Raw genomic sequence first — 20453 nt, 5'->3', positions numbered from 1 at the left:
CCAGCATGCTGGCATTGGCGAAGTTCATTTTTGGGTGCAAACCCCTGCATTTGAGCCCAACTGAACTAAGCAGGCTGAGCATACCAAGGGGGTCTGGGGTCGGAGCAGCTCCAGCTGCTGCAGCACTGCCATCCCCTGGTGTTTGGGAGCTGATTGAATTAGACTTTGCAAATAATTCATCTGATGAATAGTGGCAGTTTTCCTCAAATCATCCACAAATCAGATTTTTCATTACCCAGCTGGCGGGGCAGAGTCAGAAAACAAGGCTGATACCTTACTCGCTGAATGCTTCCACTTGCTCACCAAGCAAATTGCTCCCCAGATGCACTTCTCCATCAGCCAGTGACAGGGTACATGCCTCTTGCAAGGGGATATTGATTAAAAGAGGTACCCAGGAGTGCTGTGCCCTCCCAGAACACAGGGACATGAGCCCTTCCCAGCCTTCCTTGTACCCACTCTGAGGGCTGGTACCTTGAGCTCTCTCCATACCTCAGGGTATCTTTAAATAGGAGAAATCAAGTTTTTACTGCCCTAGAACTGCATTTTCCAGTCAGGGTGGCCCTGCCACTGGTGTCACCAACACCTCCATGTATTTCCCACCATTTCTGCCTGCCTGAGATCACTCAGGGAGAGGCCACACTGTACCCGCAGAGGCTCTGTGGTGAGGGGACTGGCAGGGCTTGGCCTTGCAAATATAATACCTAATATCCAGTGATGGAGGGACCAGCCACGCTGAGGGTGTCGAGGCAGGAGGCAGCGCACTGGCTCTCTCATAATTTTTGGGTGCCAGCCCCTGCATTTTCAGGGTGTTTGGCTGGATCAGGCTTTAGCAGTGTAAAAACATCAGCTTTCCCCACAACAGTTTCACACCTTGAAAAACACTGATGTTGTGTTTGATATTTCACCTTTTTTTCACAGCTTTTACAATTTCAGCATTTCTCCTCGAAGTGAAAAAAAAAATATCCATAGCAAATTAGTATCCAAACTCCACCTCTGCATTCTCACCCCTTGGGATGCTCTGTGGATGCTCTCCTGCTCCCAGAAGGGAAGCAAAGGGCAAAGACACAAGCAGGAAAACCCTCTCCCAACCTTTCTCTGACTTTCAAAGCCATGAGCAAACACTTCAATCTGAAACACAACCCGTGGCGTTGCCTCAGCAAAAAAATCTAATGAGTGCAAGAAGGAAAAGTCACCGAGGCACTGACATCTTGCAGAGACATGAGCAAAGCTTCTCATCTTCTATCTCAGCTGTTTCTCCCTCCAGGAAGAGCTGGCTGTCAGAAAACACTGCTTGGCTCCACAGCACAGGTGAGCTCTCTGGGGACTGGGTGCTGCATCCTATATGTCGTCTTTTTTTTTTTTTTTTTTTTTTTTTTTTTTGTTTTAGCAAAATGCTTTATCAAGAAAGGCACCTAACTGGTTTTTGATTGGCCCAGCTTGGCGCAGAGGGGATGTTGGATGGGCCATGCCAGCATTAGCAGCACCTCTCCTCGAGCATCAGATTGCTTTCCTTCACAACTGAGCATGCAACCAGCACACAGAGGAAAAAAAAAAAAGCCCGTTCATTATCCTCCTGCAGCTAACAAATGAAATCTGTCCTCCGGGCTGCCAAGGATTTCACTGACTGTTTTTTTTTTTTTTTTAAAGAAACAAGAAATAAAAGTAAGAAATACGATAAGATCGCAGCAATTGCTCCGTGACTGTGCTCTGAGTTACAGTGAGTGGTATTTTATCTTCAGTTCAAAATCTAAATGTGGCAGAGGCACATTTAAATGTGGTGACATTTATATTTTAAATGCCTTTTACATCTCGCTGGCAGGTTTTATATAGAACATATGTATGGAAAGTAGATAGGGGGCCATGGATGAAAATGCGGAGTGGAGAGAGCGTGCAGAGCCATTTGTAGGCAGAATGTGAGTTAAAAGACGAAGAGGAAGAGAGAACAGAGGAGAGGCAGAGAAGGAGAGGAAAATGGTCCCTGAGCACTTGTTCCCAGTGCAACTTGTTCCAGAACACCAGCTCCTCCCTCTCCCGCCCGTCTCAGCCAGCCCAGCACTGCTTACGTGTTGCCACTGGTCCAGGATGAGGGGCCGATACCGCAGGAAGAACTTGAGTGGGAAGGACTCAGGGTCGGGCCAGGATGAGGGGTTTTGCCATGATACCTCCAGCCTCCGAGGGTTATTGGGCACGGGTTTGGCCACCACACTCTCCGGAGGGTCTGGCTTTACTGGAAGAGAAGAGCATGGCTGGTAAAGCTTTGCCCATGGCACCCTTCCTCATACCCCTCAGCACAGCTGGCTGGGCTTTGCGCCACGTGCTTTCCAAGGGGAGCAGCCAACAGGCAGAACACCCTTTAACCAAACTAATTGGATGCAAATCACCTTCTCTTGTGCAGGTTAGTGGTATGGCTGTCCTGGCTCAAAATAACCACTGTCAAGGAGGTGCTAGGCTGGAGACACACAGAAACAACCTGGTGAGGGCAGAGAGCATCCTTCCTCTCCAGGGCTACTTGGGACACAGTGAAAAGCCCACCAAGCCCAAACCCTGACTTTTCCTTGCACCTCCTGATTTCTGGGAGTCTGACCCATATTCAAACCTGCTTACCTGACAGTAATGTGGCACAGGTTTAGGGCTGGGGTTTTGGGGATTCAAAGTACCGGCACATCATATTTGCCAAGGGTGAAGGATTGCTGTGGTCACCTTCCACCCCAGGTATCTCTCTCTCAGCCCTGCTCTGCTTTTGTGATACGGGAATACTTTCTTACTACCTGACTAGTATTTAACGTGAATGTTAATTGGCTGAGAGTTATGCAAGGTGCTTTGAAGTGCAGTCACTTTTAGAGTGCTGGGAGCAAATCACAGACGGGCTGTGATGAATGGCATTGCCTGTTGCAGAGCAAGCCTTGCTCCTCGCCAAGGGTTTGCTGAACTCCCAGCAGCTAGAATTCCCAATTTGCAATAGCAAAGCTACAAAAAGACTGAGATTTGGGTACACCCACACTTCTCCTTTTCTCATGGCCAGGAAGGAGCTGGGCATGTGGAGCTGGGTACACAGCTGTGCCTGGGGTGGAAGAGGGGTCTTGGTGCACGCTAAGAGGAATAATGCACAAGTCCTGGGAGGGCTCTTTAACCCCCTCCAAAGTCCACGTGCAGTCCAATGGATCCCTCCTGGCCTGAAAATCTCTGCATTGAGTAATGGTTCCCTGGCTTTGACTGCCTCAAGCAGCAGCTTGCAAAGATGCCAGCATCAAACTCCACCCCAAAGCACAGAAGAGGGATGCTGAGGCTGTGGGGAGCCGCTCTCCACCTGGCAGAGCTCCTGCCCTGCACTCAGATGTCTTCTCTCTATGCTGACCTCAGGGATTCACCTGCTGCAAGTAGGTAATTATCTACACATGGGGTTCGCATTCCCTCGAGACGTGGTGGTGGTGGTGAGCTGCTCCCTCGCTAGCCTGTGCGCCTGCTGCCTGCATCCCTGCCCTGTGTATGGAAGGCATCTCTCCCTCTGCTTGAAGCTGTACAGGACCAGGCACGGATGTGGGGCCAGCCTGCTGCGAGTGGAGTCACGTGCCATCTCTGCTCCAGGATCATGGTGGCATCACAGCAACTATCCCCAGGAAGACACCCTCCCTGCACCACCACCGCTTGCTCCTCTTAGGAGAAACCAGCCTGTGATGTGTTCAAACCCACTTTCTCGGCCATGGGTGAGGCAGAGGAGGGCCACTGAAAGGAAGCCCAGCCGCCTTGGTGGGACCCAGTGCTGGCCTTGTTCCCCGCAAGACTTAGCCTACCACCACCTCCCTTTCCCCAGCCCTCCTGCTCAGCACCCTGGCATACACCCTGCTGAAGTCCTCTTTCACTGTCATCCTTACCACCACCCCAACAGCTTTTCCTGCCTCCCATTGCCTCCCCTCTGCTATGATGGGTGCAAAGAGGGCTGGATGGCTTCCTCCATTCCCACTGCACCCAGAGCTCAGAGCATGCTCCTGGAAGCCCGGGGAGCGGCTGGTGAGCAAGCACCCATGGGCCTGACCACGGGTGCACAGTGCCACATCCCGGCTCTCATTGACTCCTCTCTGCAGCAGGACAGGATATAATTTTCCATTCACAGCTTTATCCTCGGCAGGAGGGATGACTTGCTGGGGCTGTGCCGTGCTGAGCTACTCCAGATGGCTGTGCAATTCCTCTGCTCGCTTTGAATCCCCGGGCTCAGGCTGGACATCAGCTTCCATCGACGGGGTCTTGGAGTCCAAATGCATACGGAAAAGTATAAATCCAGTGCTGGCTCGGCAAGCTTGGTTTGCAAAACAAAAGTCTGTTCAGCTGAACGAATGCAGATGACTGAACTGTGGCTCTGCAGTGAGCAAGTCAGAAGGAAAGTGCTGGGCTGGGGATGGATGTGATAGGGTACTCCCTGGGGTAACACAGGGAGCCTGGCCCTGCTTTTTGGTGTACCAGCCTGGAGCCATGGCAGAGGGATGTTTCAATGTGGTTGTGCCAGGCAGGGCACATGTCCTTGGGCAGCAGTAAGAGATGCCACTGTGGTGTGCTGGAGGAAAGCAAAAATAAGAAAAGGTGCCCTGATGCTGGGGTGGGAGTCACCTGCCTGTTTTACAGGGGGCTGACCCCCAGCCCTGCTCCTGGGGGTTGGAGGCTGTCCCTGCCTGGCTCTGAATGAGCATGGCAGAGCCCAGCCATCGAAGGCAGCTGTGCTCTCAGCTGCGGCAAGCCTTCAAACAACACTGTGGGTTAATGGGAAAACCAGCCGTCCCTGCTACCTCCCCATGTGTCCCCCTATCCATGGGACTCCTGCCCAGGCTAGAAAGTGCAGCAGTGCCAGCTCCTCCAAAAGCACAAAGCCAAAGCTGTTCCTGCCACGTCCCTCCAGGGTGGTGGGGATGCAAAACCCAGAGAGGGAACTGCACTTCTGGCAGCTGGTCCAGCAAGGACAGACCTACATCTCTTAGGACAGACCTCATTACACTGTGCTCACCATGGGAAACATCAGGGTGGGTCCTGCAGGCACCAGCTGAGGAGCAAGGGGAGACAGGCCATATCCAGCTCCCCCGTTTCTGTGTATCCTTGAAGGAGTCCTTTATCTTCCACAGCCTCCTGGGTCCCTGCTCCACACACAGGGATAAGCACTCCTCCTTCCCCAGCCTTTGTCTGCCTCCATTTAGCCCACACATGGTGAGGCAGGGGCTGTCTGGCCATACATCAGCCAGCATAAGAGCCCTGTCCTTAGCAGGGCCTGCAGGCAGTAACGTAATAAAAGCAATAATAGTAATAGTAATGGACGATAGGCATTAGGCTGAATACTGGTTAAGTGGCTACAAAACCAGACGTAATATTATCGTGCAGAGCCGAGGGAGCATCATCAGACATTCCTGGGAAGGGGACTTGGCCAGGAGGCGACTCACAGCCTTTCCCACTTGGTTTTTGGCTGCCACGTCCAAGGAAGGGCTCAGCGTGCAAGAAGAGCTGCGGAGCGTGGCTTTTCCTAAAGGCTCTGCACGCTCACGCTTTACTGCAAGTCTTTAGCTATCCATCACCCCTGGCTGTTGTTAGACACATCTTGAAATGAAGCTGGTGGTTCGGAAAGGCAGCTGAGACCCTGCAGCATGGAGGGGCCTGTCGCCCATCCTGTCTCTCCAAAGAGCACTAAAATGGATCCCTTGCGGCCATTAAATATCCCCTGGCATTTTCGACGAGCAGAGGGATATTAAACTCCATGTCTTAGCCAAATGTCAGTCTAGGTAATTTAATTCTGTCTCCCTAAGTAGTATGAATTGAACTGACCTTCTGCCTAGGCAACTGTATACCGGTGTTCAGAGACTTTGAATTTCATACAGACATGGGCACGTTTGTCCCCGTACAGCCCCTGTGAGATGCTCTGTGTCTCGATCACCCCAGAGCTGGAGCTGGGAGAATCAAATGACCTTTCAAGGTCACACAAGGGATGGGTGACAGATCTGGGGAAGGTCGCCATGCCTACAAGGCCTTGTCCAAGGCTGCCTTCCTCCTTCCAATGCTGTGCAACTTCTCTTGCTAATTTGCCCCAGGCTCACATGAAGAGAAAGGTACGGAGGTGGGATGCCAGTGTTGCTGCATGATGGTGATGCCCCTGCTTGACAGGGTGATGCATGCGCCACCTACCTGGTTCTTGGGCTGAAGCACAAGCAAGGAAGGTGGAGTTATGTTCTGGAGGGCCACGAACGTTCCCATACTGTTCCAGCTGTCACAGTGGAGGTGGCAGCTCCTGATACACCACCTCACTCTTCCCTGGCACTTTCCCCTGCCTCCAGGCTCTCTCCCACCCAGCTCCTCCAGCCCTTTTCCCACCTCCTCCTGCCTTGGGTTGGAGCCCTGAAGTCTGCAAGGCTTTGCAGAACCTTGCCCTCCCCATGTTCACCTTTATTAACACTGATACCTTTGCAGAAGATGTAGTTATAAAAACAATTTCCAGGAGCAAGATGAGGAGGAAGGCAGCCCAGATCTCCTGTCAATGAGAGATGAAGGCCAGAGGGCCGGAAAAGCTTTTTCAGTCATCATTGAAAATGACAATGTGGGGTGACCTCTCACAGCTGGCTGCTAATAACCAGCACAGCATGACTACCATCAAGGCATGGGCTCAGGACAGCAAAAGAAAGTATCAGTCATTTTCTACTGAATTAGGGTCCCTCCTCCTGAGCAGCCAGGGAAGTATTTTCTGCTGGGGGCTCCAGGTGAGGAGGAAGGAGAGAGGAAGCAAAACCTAAGGAGGTCATTCCTTCCCAGGGGGCTTTTTGTGCTTGCTCAGGCTGGGTGGGTGGTCTGACCCAGCAGTGGGTCTGCTCCCAGCTCAGATAGTGCCAGGAGAGCTGTCAGCCTTGCACCACTCTTGCACTGGCTGAAGGCTGCCCCATCTCCAGTAGGGCATGAGATCAGGGCTTCGCACCTGCAGTTTAACCTCCATGCAGAAGGTGTGATGGTTTTCTTTAGGCTGAGGGAAAAACCCATGGCAGGCTCTGACATCCCCAGCACTGGGATTTTAGGAGAAGCATCATGCAGTGGTTGACATCATCTCTCCATTTTAGCAGGATGCGTGCACATGTTGCAATGCTCCCACGCAGCATTTTTGCCATGAGCCGATGCAGTGGTTTTGTCCTGAGGCATAGCTTTCCCACCCCTCCATCTAGCAGAGTGAAATTCAGCACAGCTCCTGAGATCTCAGCCCAGATCATGCTGATAGAGATCCCCAGGGAACCTACTGGGTGATAGATACACACTGCAAGCACCCACCACACCGGGCGACAGCCCTGGGTTTGCAGACACAGGGAAGGAAGCCAGAAGAAACACTGAAATGCAGAGGCTTCTTCAAGGAGACAAGGCAACGTGGGGCAAAGTTGCACGGCAAAATACATTAATGCGTTGTGTTTGTTTTAATTGGAAACACCGGGACGGCACATGAAGACGTTCCGTGCAGGGTAGGTGGCTCTTGATCGGCAGCAGCTGAATTCATCCTCTAATGACTCTGTTAAATCTGCTGACTGCCTGCTTGAACACACTCACTCAACACCATGTCTATGCTTCTTACACACGGCTGCCATACCAAATCCTGAGGAGGAGAATTTCATAGCTGTACAGAACGTGAAGATTTTATGGCCACTAGATACTGAAGTGTTTATGGGAGCACGCTGCCTCCAGGGTGCAGGACATAGCCCTTCATATTGGCACTGGCCCATCATTCCTCCCCAGATGCCATCCTGGAAGGTGGTAAAATATCTGCCAGGTGGTGCAGGGGGACTCACCTCCCACTGCAACTGCCAGGACATGTTCAGGCATCCTGCACCCCTCCAGGCACTCTTGCAGGAGGCAGCAATATTGCACCCATGCTAATGGCTGGCGTGGGGCAGCGCTGCCCTCTGCTTACTGCTCCTCTGACCTGGGATGAGTTCAAACTGCTGGGCTGGATCCGGCTTGTGCTGGTGCTGGGATGCCCGGAGCTTGCAGCTGGGTGTGCTTCCCAGGGGGGTTGCCCTTGTGTGCTGGAGAGAGGACCAGATGTTTGGGAAGCCAGGCAGGGCATGGGTGGGATGCAGATGTTAAAGGATGATGCCCTGAACTCCTGCAGGAGGGAATGCAAGGAACTCAGAAAATGCAGCTTAATTGCTGCCCTGGGCCCTGCAGGCTGCAGATTACCTTCATTTTTAAGGAGTGTATCTTCTACAAACACAAAAATATCCATTTAAAGGCACCCAAGTGACTAAAACTCTACCACTTCCCTGCTAAGGTCTCTGCCTTGTTATCAACATTCAAAATGCACTGACGAATACAAGCCTCAGATATGGAGCACAGCTGCAGGCACACAGCAGGACAGTCCCTGCTCCAAAATAATTTCCCTGCTCTGTTCAGAGCTGGCATCTCAGTTCTTGTTTGATGTTTTCCAGGTTTTGGGGCAGAAAGGGAAAATCTGGGATAGCAGTGGAGCTCCTCTTCTTGTACTCTGGCACTTCCAGCCACTCAAGACTGGGACATGCAGCACGTTGAAGGCAAAGACTGACTGCTGGCTGCACTTCAAGGATTCATTTATTTGTTTTCTGGTCCAGTAATTGCCACATGTAATCAGAAAATTGTTTTTTGATGTGTTCTGAGCTCTATTCTCTCCCATTTTTCCTATTCTTTGAGGATGGACAGTCTTGTCGTGGCACCGGCTGTAATCCGGCTTTGGCTGGTGGTGAAGGCGCTGTGTCCAGCTCACTGCTTTGCTATGCTTGGCACTGCATTGCTCGGTCCACACCAGTCCTTCACAGTCAGAGGACCATCCAAGCCATGGGTCTGGACGAGGTTGGGCAGCATCCCTGCAGCACAGCCGTTGGCACAGACACCCCAGCCCTCAGCGCCTGCTGCCCCCCCCTCCCACACTGCACAGCAGCCACTGCCTGGACAGGGCAGTGAAGAGGTGCAAAGCAGGGAACAGGGGTTTTAGGAGCATGCTAGGTAAGGGCTGGTCAAGGATGACTTTGGGAGGGCTTTATCCTGACCAAGGATGGGAGGAAGAGGATGGGACATTTTAATTTCTCTTCCAGTCCTAATTCTCGGGACTCTGCTTCCAGCACAACCATCAAACCTCTCTTTTAGAAACACTCAAAGGGGCAAGAAGGGCAATGCCATTTGGACCACACCAGTTTCACAGCCCTCTGCCCTGGTGCATGGCAGCCTCTTTCCCAGCCCCCAAGCAGGGAGGAGATTAGCAACCACAGAAGACCTGGACCACCTGGGATGGGACCAGAGAGGGTACCAGGCCACTGATGGGACCAGCATGGGGGCTGCCTGTGGGCATCCTGCCTGGGTCTGCCAGGATGATCAGGTGCCAGCATCAGTGACTGCAGAGCCATGAGAATGAGCGGGGCACCAGGAGGATGCCAGCGTGGCTCAGACCCTGGCTCCATCTCATGCATGGATAGGCAGAGGCTCCCCTTGGAGAGTGAGCCCCTTCCCTGGCCCGTCACTGTGGCGGGCATTGCTATGTGCAGAGCAAGCTAACCCCAACACCGCCACAGAGAGGCCAGTTGCTGCCACAGAAGTTACCTATGGTGAACTCGTCAAAGGTGAGAGTGGTGGAGTTTTTGCCCAGAGGATTCGTGACTGTCAGAGTCACCTTGTACTTCACCGTCGAGAAGAGCTGGAGGTATCTGATGTGACACCTGTTTTTTGGAAATACATCTTTCTCACAGACCATCTCTCTTGTGCCATGTCTGGAAAGTAGAGGCAAGAAGAGCTGTTACCTATGGAGCACTGCTCGGGGTGGGGATGCACCCATGTTGCTGGAGGCAGGAGGCAGAAGGAACAGTGCTGCATCCCTGCTTTGCCTGAAGCCTCCGTGTACCAGCCCCTGCTGCAGCCAAAGGGCTGCTTTCCTGCTGCTGGGGAATGATGCAGGCTCACGTGTGTGATATTTTATTCTAAGCTTGCACAGAGACTGCAGCAAATGTCCTCACGCTGGCCCCAAGGAAAGGATGAGACCCTGCTGGGGTTGGGGTTGGCTCTGTTCCTCCTACGAGAGGAATGGGATCTCCTTTCTGCTGGTGACAAAAGCCGCAGAAGATAATGCATGGCATCAGCCTGTATAAGGGCTGTGCCAGGACCTGGGCACAGGGTGGGGGATGATGCCATGCCACGCCATGGCCAGTTCTAGGCGAGGGACACTGCTGCTGCCTGGCCACAGTCAGCATACAGCAGAAGGGAACACACCTGTGCCAAATGCACCAAAACCAGCAGGCACAGCCTCCACTATGGACAAGTGGTGCAGAGAGGATGGACTTGGGGAGCATGGAAAGAGGAGCTGGGAGCTAGGGTCTTTCCTGATCACCTCTGGGGAAACTGGAACTTTATTAGGACAAAGCCACAGTGCCAAGCAACCAGTTTGAATGTCCCTGGAGCATCTTTCTCCAGGGTGATTTCTGGGGCCCTGATCCTGTATGCTCAGTGGAGGCCAGAACCACTGCCCCAAGAATGCACTGCTTGGGACCTGCCCCAGGCTGTAGGGATAAAAACTCACCCTGCTGCGTCCTCCCTTCCCAGGCACTTACATGACAGAGATGTTGAAGGAGTTGGGGATGTAGGTGGGAGTAGGCAGGTGCCAGCTGCAGTAGAAACCCTTCGGGTAGTTGTTGGACCGGCACATCAGCACTGGCTCCTTTGGCGGGGCTGCCAGGGGAAGAGAAAGAGCAATTACCCATCAAGGTGGGATTATCACCAGGTCCTGAACAAGGGGTTGTCCCTCCACTCTCAACTGCTGCCAGCTGGGAGGGAACACAGTTTGCAAGGGGAGTGTGGTCTGTGTTTATCAGCTGCTCAAAGCACTGGGGTCCTTTGTCCCACATCTGCTGCGGATGTCCCTCATGTGGCCTTGCCTTGGACTGAGCTGTGCACAGCAGCTCGCCTTCTCCCCTGGCAGGTCACTGGCTCTAATGAGGGATGGAGGGATGCAGGAGGTTGGCAGGTACTAGAGGACACTGTCTTCAAGGCTGTGACAAAGACATCACTGGTGAGCAGAAGGTGCTGCTCTCTTGAACCCATTAAGCTACAGCATTCACAGCTTTCTCTGCCACGTCCCCAAGGAGTGATAAACTTCTTGAGGGCTGATCCTCAAAAAGACCAGAGGTCCTCAGAGGGAGGGAGAAGACCACTTATGGCAAGACAATGCTTGTTATGAAACAAGCAGAGAAAATTCAGCTCTGCAGGAGGACTGGCATAATGTTTTCAGCAGCGGGGCAGAACATCCCACCCCAGAGCCCTGCCTCCCAAGAGACGGAGAGGACCTGGAGATAGGACGAGAGCATGCACTGGGGAGCAGCCTTCCTCTGGCCTCATCAGCTGGTTACAGAGGTTAGAGGCAGAAGAGGATTTGAAATCCAAGCAAGTGTTCACACTACATTTGGCTTTCCCAGACATATGTGCAATTTGTGCTCCTTGCAGGAGCACAGAGCTGCAGGAAGACTCTGCAAAATGCCGAGGGCCAGTGCGTGCAGGAGGGTGAGATGCAACACCTTTCAGCTGATAAATTTTGCCCTTGTTAGGCTGGTAAAAATCTTACCTGAACTGACACCCAAGCATACTTCTCTTGGTACTTGGACACTTGCATTGCTAAGAGCAGAGTCTGGCTCTGACTGCAACACTTTGGCGCAGTACCTTGCCATAAAATACACTCCCTGGGCTGAATGTGCACCAGAGCTCCCTCAGAAAGGCTGTCTGAATCTGTGGTGTTCGGCCTAAACTCTCTTTCCCTTCCTTCGTTATTGCTTGTTCCCATGCACCCGCCCAGGATGTCCCAGGACACGCTTTTCTCTCCAGGCAGGGGTTTTGCAACAAACCCAGCAGACCTGGAGCCTCAGTGCAGACATTGCTGCCCATAATGCTACTGCACTTCTGGCAGTGCTCCCCACCACACGGCTAACTGCTCTCCTCCCTGCCACCGAGGCCATTACCAAAAATAAGATGCAAACCAGGATATAAGTGATGCAAGAGTTCAGGGAGCACCCACAGGCTGGGAAAATCCTTCCCGCAAGGCTGCAAGGGCCAATCACCAGTCCCACAGCAGTGTGCGGGCACCATGTCTTGCTATGGAGCAGCCCATACTGGTGTTGGTGCAGGGAAGCCATGCACCAAGCTAAAACCCCTCTGCATGCTGTGCCAGAAAAGCAAAGGATGCAGTGAGTTGGCTAAGTGTGTCCTTGCTGCACCGGTGAGCTGGCAGCACTAGGAGAAAGTGCCAAAGCTTCACAAGACCAACACAAAACGGCACCTCACTGCAGCCATGTCTGTGCAAATCCCCCACGTGGCGTGCAGCCCTGCAGAGCTGCTGGTGTCCTCTGTCCCACTTAGGTGCAGCCCTGGACTCACCGGTGTAACATGCCTGGGGATGCATCTAGGACCAGAGCAGGACCCTGACGGGAAACAGCAGGCCAACCAGCCTGCTGGAGAGGGCCAACCCTGCCTGTTTGCCATGAGCATAGACTGCCAGGGTGGGCTGCCAGGATCCTAGCTTGGCATTGCACAACAGAGCCCACGGTCAGAAGATCATGATGAATTTTGCTAGAAAAGCTTTCTGGGGGGATGCCACAAGCTCCAGGTGCAGCACCGTACTGCTGTCTACAAAGGGGAAACTGAGGCACGGGGCTTGCACACGTGACAGCACTGGCATGTCTCCTGGGCTGGAGAGGGAGCAAGCAGATGACAAGAGAGCCAAGGGCAGCAGAATCAGGGAGCACAGAGAGGGAGATGGGAGGGAAAGAGAGAGGGAGAGGGAAAGGAGGGGGCCAGCCGGGAGGGGAGGCTGTGCTGGTCCGCGATGCATGTTCCTCCTAATGGCTATTTCAGCCTTCAGCCAGCAGACGAAGGCCAGAGCCTGGTTAATGAGCCTCCGAGCTAAATTATTCAAGCAGACCCTCCGCAGCAAAACAGAATGGCTAATCGCAAGGCCAGAGACCAGGGTCTGATCCCTGCTAACAGCTCCCTCCTCCTCCTCTTCCTCCCCCTCCTCCTCCTCCTCCTCCTCCTCTGCTCCTTAACCCCTTCCCTGCCCCACAGCTGCCCCCGGAGTGAGGCATGAGCAACCGCAGGGCACCACCGCCCTTTGCAGGGGGCAATGGGGCGGGGAGGGGGGGCGCTGGGGGCTCCCGGGGGGTGTTTTGGGGAGTGTGCAGGGGGGGCAGGGGGGTCAGGGACAGACTCTGGGGGGCCAGCGGCCGCGCGGTGGCAGTGTGGGCTAGCAGCACCCGCCGGGCACCGGCGCTCCGGGCTGGGGGCTGGAGAGAGCCGCGGCAGGGAGGGAGCGGGGGATGCTGCCGGGACACCCGAAGCCAGCCAGGAAGCTGGACAGAGGCAGCTGAGGCTTCGGCAAGCATCCCTGAAGTCCTGCAGGGCCCCTGCCCGACGCGGAGGCTCTGCCTTGCTGGCACGGCCCCAGATGCTGCACTGCTACGGAGCCACAATTAGTTCATCTGAGGGCAACTTACCTCCGTTGTCTCCAGTGTTATGCTGGATGTGGCTCTTGGTGATCTGTGCTAATTCCTGCACTGAGGAGGCTGGGGTGGGCTTGTGCCTCCAGGTTTGCTTTGCTGGGAGAAGGGGGGCTGCCCAAACTGCCTCCCACTTTCACCCCCGCTCTGCAGCCACCTTTGGAGATGCCCCACTTTCACAGCCTTGAATGCCTTGAAGATCCTGTCCTCTGCTCCAAGACTGGGGCCCCAAATGCAGCCTCTGTGCCCATAGCATCCTCCACCTTTCATCTTCTTTTAGCAAACCAGAGGTGGAAGGAGACCCTGGGGGACAAAAGGACCCCTGTATCTCTGCCATCCTGGTGCCCATGCAGCATCCTCAGCCCACTGCAGCTGAAAGGACGCTGCTCTACAAAGCCTGTCTCACTCCAGACATTGCCCTTTCTTTCTGGACACGGACAAGCTGTCTCACGTGGACATTCCTGCCACCTCCACCTCTACCTCTCCAAAGAACCATTAGTCCCAGAGCCACAGTAATTTTGTGAGGGGGATATCATGCAACTGCCCTACTTTCCATCTTGACAGGCAGAAAGTCTACCTCATAGGAGAGGGCAGGGTGGGTGACCATGACTACCGGGTGCCACGAAGGAGAGGGCTGCAAGTCCCTTTTCAGATGCCACAGTGCACTGAACAGCTGTCTTTGCCCTCCCTGCCATGGTGTCTTCCCCAAGCTGGCAGAAGGGTCACTATCTCCCTATGGGAGATGGTGGCTTGCAACCTTGTTCCTCTCCCCTCCTCTCCTAGGAAAGGCACTCGCCAGCACAGCTCATCGTGCCCATCAAAGGCTCTTAAAGAGAGCAAATAAAATTGCAGGCTCCAATCGATCCGTCGGTCTGTAATGCTGTCTTTGGAGGTGGGCCAGGCAGTCCAGCAATGGAGAGATGTAAGAAAGGCAGCGGAGGAAAACAAAGCCATCAAGGGAGCATTAAAGGCTTTTTCTGCCCTCAGGCTTTGGGCAGTGCCTCTGGGTGTGGGGTGTCCTACCCCAACCTCCTCCATCCTCCCCCATCTGACATCCAGCTCTCAGTCCCTGCCTCATGCTGATAACAGCCTGAGCAACATGTTGCCCCTGCACGGGCATTTCTCCCCAGGCTTCTGGGCGCAGCCTCCCTAATGCTGGCAAATACTTACTTCCCTGTCGCTTCATGGAGCTGCTGAACCCTGTAAAGGCAGAGCTCCTTTCCTTTCGCTGCAAACAGCGCCTGCCCTCTCTAATCTGCCTATTAACCTCTCGCATGGCAGGAAGCCACTTCTCCCACGTGCTCTGCTGATGTCCTATATGCAAAACTGGCATGTTTAATGCCCAGCCATTGTGGCTTCCAAGTAGCTTGGGCTGCAACCAGCTTTGCTGCAAAAGCTCAGGGAAAGCGGATGAAAGGCTGCGCCACAGCCAGGTGCATCCCACCTCATAAGCTGTGAAATATTCTAGCAAAATTCAGAGCTGCGACAGGCAGCAAAAGCTGGTGTTGGGGGCATTGACTCTGCAGATCCCACAGAAGACCAGTGGCAGGGGCAGGATTTGCTTTCCTACCATATGACCGCTGCCTCTCTGACTTGTTGGAAATAGCTGTTGCTTGCCCAAGTCCAGCATCTCTGCTCAGCTGGGGAGAGCACAACAAGTGGTCCTTGAGGATGGAACAGCTCTGGATGCACCAGCACAGACATAGATTTTTGCCTCCCTCCCCATCTCTAAAGCCCAGTCGTCCTTGTACCTTGAGTCCTACTGTGCAGGGGAAACTGTGACCAATCCATTTTAGAAACCACTAAAAATGATCTACAATAGCTTTTCCTAGCTCTGCTAGGTCATGAGATAATGGATATTAAAATTGTGGCATTTTTATATATAGAAAAGTTATTTTAGGTCATTTTTAGAGGTTTCTGAAATGGATCAGTTATAATTTTACTCTCCTGCTGAGGGCTGAACGTACTAAAGATGCCTTGCTCCACAGGTGGAGGGATACAAAAAATAGTACCAATAAAAGTTTTAAGAGGCCTCTCAAACACTGCTGTAGGAGGTATTTCTTCTGGTGCACTCGGGGCACATTCAGGCGCTGGGCTGCTGGGAGATACTGATCCTACAGAGTGCTTGTGGGGTCAACTGCATAACTCACCATCCCACTTTTGGGACAGCAAAGCCTCCAGGGACCACGGCAGCAGCATGTGCTTGTGCTAGAGCTACAGCCATGACACAGCCTGCCTGCTTGTGGGCAGGACCACTGTGCTGCCCTGCACTGGGGAAATCCCAGCACCTATTCTGTTCTGCTGCCAGACTCCTGCTGTTCGCATCCCTGCATCTCCCTAGCGCCCATGGCAGGATCGCTGCCCCGTCTCTTCCCTGTGCTTAACATGCCCTCCACATCTTCACCTGCTGACTTCTTGCACCACAGCCATGACCTTGCAGGTGGTGGGTGTGTGCCGATAAGAGGCACTCAAGTGACTGAAAGCAGAGCTGCAGAGGCTGGAGGGTACAACAGAAACCCAGCCGGGTGCAAGGTGCCAGCCCCGAGTATGCAGGGACATGGGCACGAGAGCAGCACATCCTGCACATCTGCATATGCACCTACACAGATGCTTTTGTTATGCACATGTGGCTGCAAGCATGATGTATTATTTATCTAACACTGCTTTTCTAAAATTGTCTTGTGTGCAGCAGGCTGGTAGGAAACAACAAAGAAAACAATGATGAATAAATCATGTTTCTACTGCCCGGTGGATCAGGGGAGCATCTGCCAGCTGTGCACCACCTGTGCTGGAGTACAGCATGGCTGTGGCTGGGGACAGTCCCTTCCATCACCCCAAATGTTGGGATGTGGCTGTGTTTCATTGCTGGAGAAAGGGAGTGAAGTGAAGCTCTGATTTTGCTGTGTTACCCCTTGTCCAGGCTGTTCTTGGATAAAGGTGAGGTGAGGAGGAGCAGAGGACAGCAGCGGGGCAGTACAGAGGCAGGTGATGCTCCTCTGCATCATGTTTCTGCACTCTGGGAGCGTCATGTTCAAAACCACTGCTTCTTCCAGAAGGATTAAGCAAGTGGTGGGGTTTTCTTTTGTTGATTTTTGTTTGTTTTATTTTTAATTAATGTGGAAAACTTCATATGAGAGAGAATTAAGAGAGCCCAAGGGTGCAGGGGCACAGGGTGAGATGGGCTCACCTCTCACTGACCTCCTGGCTGACCTGGGCGAGTGAGGGACACAGGATTTAGTTCTCTCCCAGTTAGTCCAAGCCACTCCAACATTAGGAAGGGAAATTTTCAGGGAGACATTCCTCCCCCTTGAAATTAAACACCAAAGATGTATCCCTCTGGAGTATGAGCTATCCCAGCTGAACACCAGAGCTGCCCACATTCAGCCAGCACCTAGCTCAGCCCCAACACCCTCACGATGCAGCATCTCCCCAGGAGCTCCCAAAATGGGCCAGCAATACCTGTGGCTATAACCAAAGTCTGCTGGCCCTGCTGCCACCTAGGAGTTAGTTCCCCAGCCTCAAAGAGCAAAAATTTATTCCTCAGAAGGTGCTGGAGAAAAAGGTGGACTCAGCAAAAGATAAATTTCTAAAAGGCCCTGTTTTACACTGATTGGGGCTCATAAACCAAGCTATGGATTTTCTAATTTCCCTTGCAGAAAATTCAGTGTGCACGTCAAGAGGCAGCACTGTAAATTTTTGGGTGAGGCATTACTCAGTAGAGAAAAGAGAGCTTCAGAGCCCTGTTTTAAGCCCAAATTGTAGCGCAAGCTCCTAGCCCTAAAAGCTGCCTTGCAGCAGGACAGTGTGATAACAGGCTCACCAGTTTGATTCATCCTGCACTGCATGAGGCCATGCTATTTGCAGCACAGCAGAGGTGTTCTTCCAACCTGACAGCTTTCAACCTTCAAAAAATTAGCAAGCAAGCCTGGTTAAGCAGTGAGAGCAAAGAGCAAGAGGAGAGGGGCTCTGGCAACCACAGCATGGGGGGGGGTGGCCAGCTGATACCACAGCCCTCTGCAGAGATGCTCCCCAAGGTGCAGGATGCTGTGGGGAAGGCGATTTAGGCAGGTGAAGCCATCAGGCATCTCCCATGACAGACTCTCTTGCTCCCAGCCACTGAGCCAGTCTCCAGCAGTGCCAGTGCTGGGCAGCATTGCTGTCCCATGGCAGTGCCCGTGTGGGATCCCTGGAGACCCCACCTGGCACACTGGCACCCCAAACCCAACTGTACTCTTGCAGGTGGCCTTGTCCCCACAGGCCAGGATGCTGGGCTGAATGCACTGGGGACCAACGTGCAGCAGCTATGCTCAGTGCCTCCAGCCTTCGCTTGGGACCGCACCACAGGAGAAAGTCCCTCCTAACCCTCCCATCCTCCATCGGAAACCAAAGAGCAGCTTTGCTCTGAAACAGTATTAAATATTGAACAAAAGAAAGCAAATCTGTTATCTGGGATAATTGGGAGTAAATAAAACATTTAACCAAACCAAATGCAGCTGTTTCTACTTGGAGCCGGCACAACAGCAGGGAAGCCAGCTCAGCTACTCTGCATCCTCATTACGGCAGCTGATTATTGTTTTGTGTATAACGGTAGCACCGCCAGGCCTTGAGCAGGGCCGGGGCTCATGATGCTCGGTGCGGCACACCCGGGAAGGGTACACCAGCAAGGCAGGATGTCGCAGCACAGCCAGTGCACCGGGCACAGGAAGACCCTCGCAGCAACAGGGTTTGCTCTCCAGCCTAGGGAGTTCACGGCAAGGCCGGCTTTCCTCCCCCAACACCTCTGCAAGGGGATTTGCATGTAACATAAACCATTTCAGAGCCAGGTCACTGGTTCGCACACAGCCTCGGGCAGTAATGACCAAACCTCGTTACCGGCTGCTCTGGGATTGAGTGTGCCGGGCCTGCATCCAGCTCCTGAAGACCTGAAGAGCGATGTGGGGTGAGGGACTGCGCAGCTCCCAGGGGAAGGTGATGGCCAACAGAGCCAAGGGAGTCTCTGGGGATGTGGAGCATATCCCTGCCCGCAGCCAGGGGCTGGAGCATCCCTGGTCGCCAGGCTGCCATGTCCAGCCAGTGGGGAAGGGGCTACAGTCCCCAGGAGGAGAGTAGGGTGCTGATGTGCTCTTTCATTTTTCAGTACATCCATGGGACTTTCTGTTGCTGGGATGTGTGAAGGAGAGCTTAACACCCCCGCAGCTCCCACCCAAATGCTGTACCTATCCCTTATAAAAGAGCCAGGAGGGATGCAGGGCATAAATTGCATGGGATTTTCCAGTACCTGCCAAAATAGTTTCTGCTTCCAGGGGACCCTTCTCCTCAACATGGACTGGATGCACTGTGCCAAGGCAATACAGCGGGAAAATGCTTCCTAGCACCCATGAGCGTCCTCCAGCAGCTGCTCTTCACTCCAAGGAGCTTGTGGTCAGCGCACATGGCAGCACACCAGAGCCCTGATCCCCAAACAGGAGTAGCTGCCTTCCTTAGTACTCCTTGATAAAAGGCTTGACCAGAGTAGCCCAAAACTGCTCTGAAGTATTGGTTTCTGCTGTGCTTTGCCTCAGCCCACACCAGCTGTGAGCAACATGCAGCCCTGCAGCCTGAATCTGTGCAGAACCCTGGAAATCCCCTCCAGGAGCTTAGCTGGAAAAGCTGCCAGCTAGAGAGAGGGAACATCCCTGCCTGCTCTGTGGGAGGGCAGTGCCTTTTCCGCTCAGTTGTGCAGGGGGCATGCAGGGTGCCCTCAGGGGCTGGTATTGGGGAGCCCAAGGGTCTGTGTCATGGCAGCCCCCTGCCTCCATGCCTGCGGAGCTTGCAGAAGACAACTTAGCACCCCCTCTTCCCTCTTTTCCCCACTCCAGACACAAATCCCCTGCACAATCTACACCATGCAATACCCCTGCCCCCTCCATCACCTTATTTAAAGGCTGCAAAAAAGCAATCTGTCCTCCCCGCCTCTGCAGATGGAGAAGACAGGGAAAATACCAGGTGTAATCAGACACAACTGGGACCATCAGCAGCCGTGTATCCTCGGCAAAGCTGTCCCACCAGAACTCCTGGAAATTGTATATTTATCCGGGAGAAGTCTCTGGAGGGAAGCTACAGGCATTTTGTCATGTACCGAGCAACAAGCTAGCCACAAATATTACCAGCTATCGCTCCCGGAGGGGGAGTGTGGGCTGCCTCTAACAGCCAGGGTCTCTCCAAAAATGCGTCTTCTCTCTTCATCCCTTTTAAGATGCAGCCTGGGTATGTCCCCTTCTCTGTCCTGCTCTTCCCCAGGTTGCTCTCCGCACCACCTTGCAGAGAGGGTAAATGCTGGCAGTGGAGTCTCTCACCCCATGGGGAATGGAGAGGAAGAAGTAAGAAATTTCTGACTCTCCCAAGGAGAGAAAGGGGTATTTTGGGGCTTCTCTTCTCCTGCCTGGGCAGGAGGAGGAGCCAACAGGAGTGGTTATTAACCAGACAAAGTCCTGATCCACTTTCTTCTTACCCTGGGATTGGCTTTTTGCAGCAAAAGCTCTTTTCCTTCAGCATTTATGGAAAACCACCCTCTCTTCTTCTCTCTCACGTTCTACTAGAGAAAATGCTGCAGGCTGTCCTCCCATCCCCCTACAAGTCAGACCCCACGGCACCCTCCAGCCCACACCAGCTGCTCCACCCTGAATCCAGCTGGGACAGGGGACATCTGTGGGCATCTGCGTGCAGGTAACCCTCTGCACACCAGGTGTCTGCACAGGCAGTGGAGCCATTTGCTCACCCTCCAGCTGACCCCGTCTTTGGCTATTTGGATTGCATCTGGGTTTGGTCACGCAGACTCAGCAACCCCTGGCCATGGACTCACAGCCTTGCGGCTGCCCTTCTGCCCTGCCCACTGCTTTCCTGGTGAGATGCTATGCTGCTTCTTGGGGCTGATCTGCAGGCTGTGCCTTTCCCTCAGCCCCAGGGACCATG

The 20453-nt window shown here is 53.5% G+C and overlaps 1 protein-coding gene across 8 annotated transcripts in view; it reads right to left on the bottom strand.

Moving 5' to 3' along the window:
* The window catches only part of CNTFR (ciliary neurotrophic factor receptor), a gene marked incomplete at both ends in the record, with an annotated part of 209952 nt that overhangs the window by 13770 nt on the left and 175729 nt on the right, over positions 1-20453 (bottom strand). For all 8 annotated transcript variants that reach the window (XM_080371309.1, XM_080371310.1, XM_080371312.1 and 5 more), the window contains 3 exons: positions 2064-2227; positions 9571-9737; positions 10572-10689. In XM_080371309.1, the coding sequence (XP_080227435.1) occupies positions 2064-2227; positions 9571-9737; positions 10572-10689 (449 nt within the window). The remainder of the gene's footprint in view (positions 1-2063; positions 2228-9570; positions 9738-10571; positions 10690-20453) is intronic.

Source organism: Falco punctatus (genome assembly GCF_963210335.1).
Source record: "Falco punctatus genome assembly, chromosome: Z".
Taxonomy (NCBI): domain Eukaryota; kingdom Metazoa; phylum Chordata; class Aves; order Falconiformes; family Falconidae; genus Falco; species Falco punctatus.
This window is presented reverse-complemented; position numbering and strand designations above follow the sequence as displayed.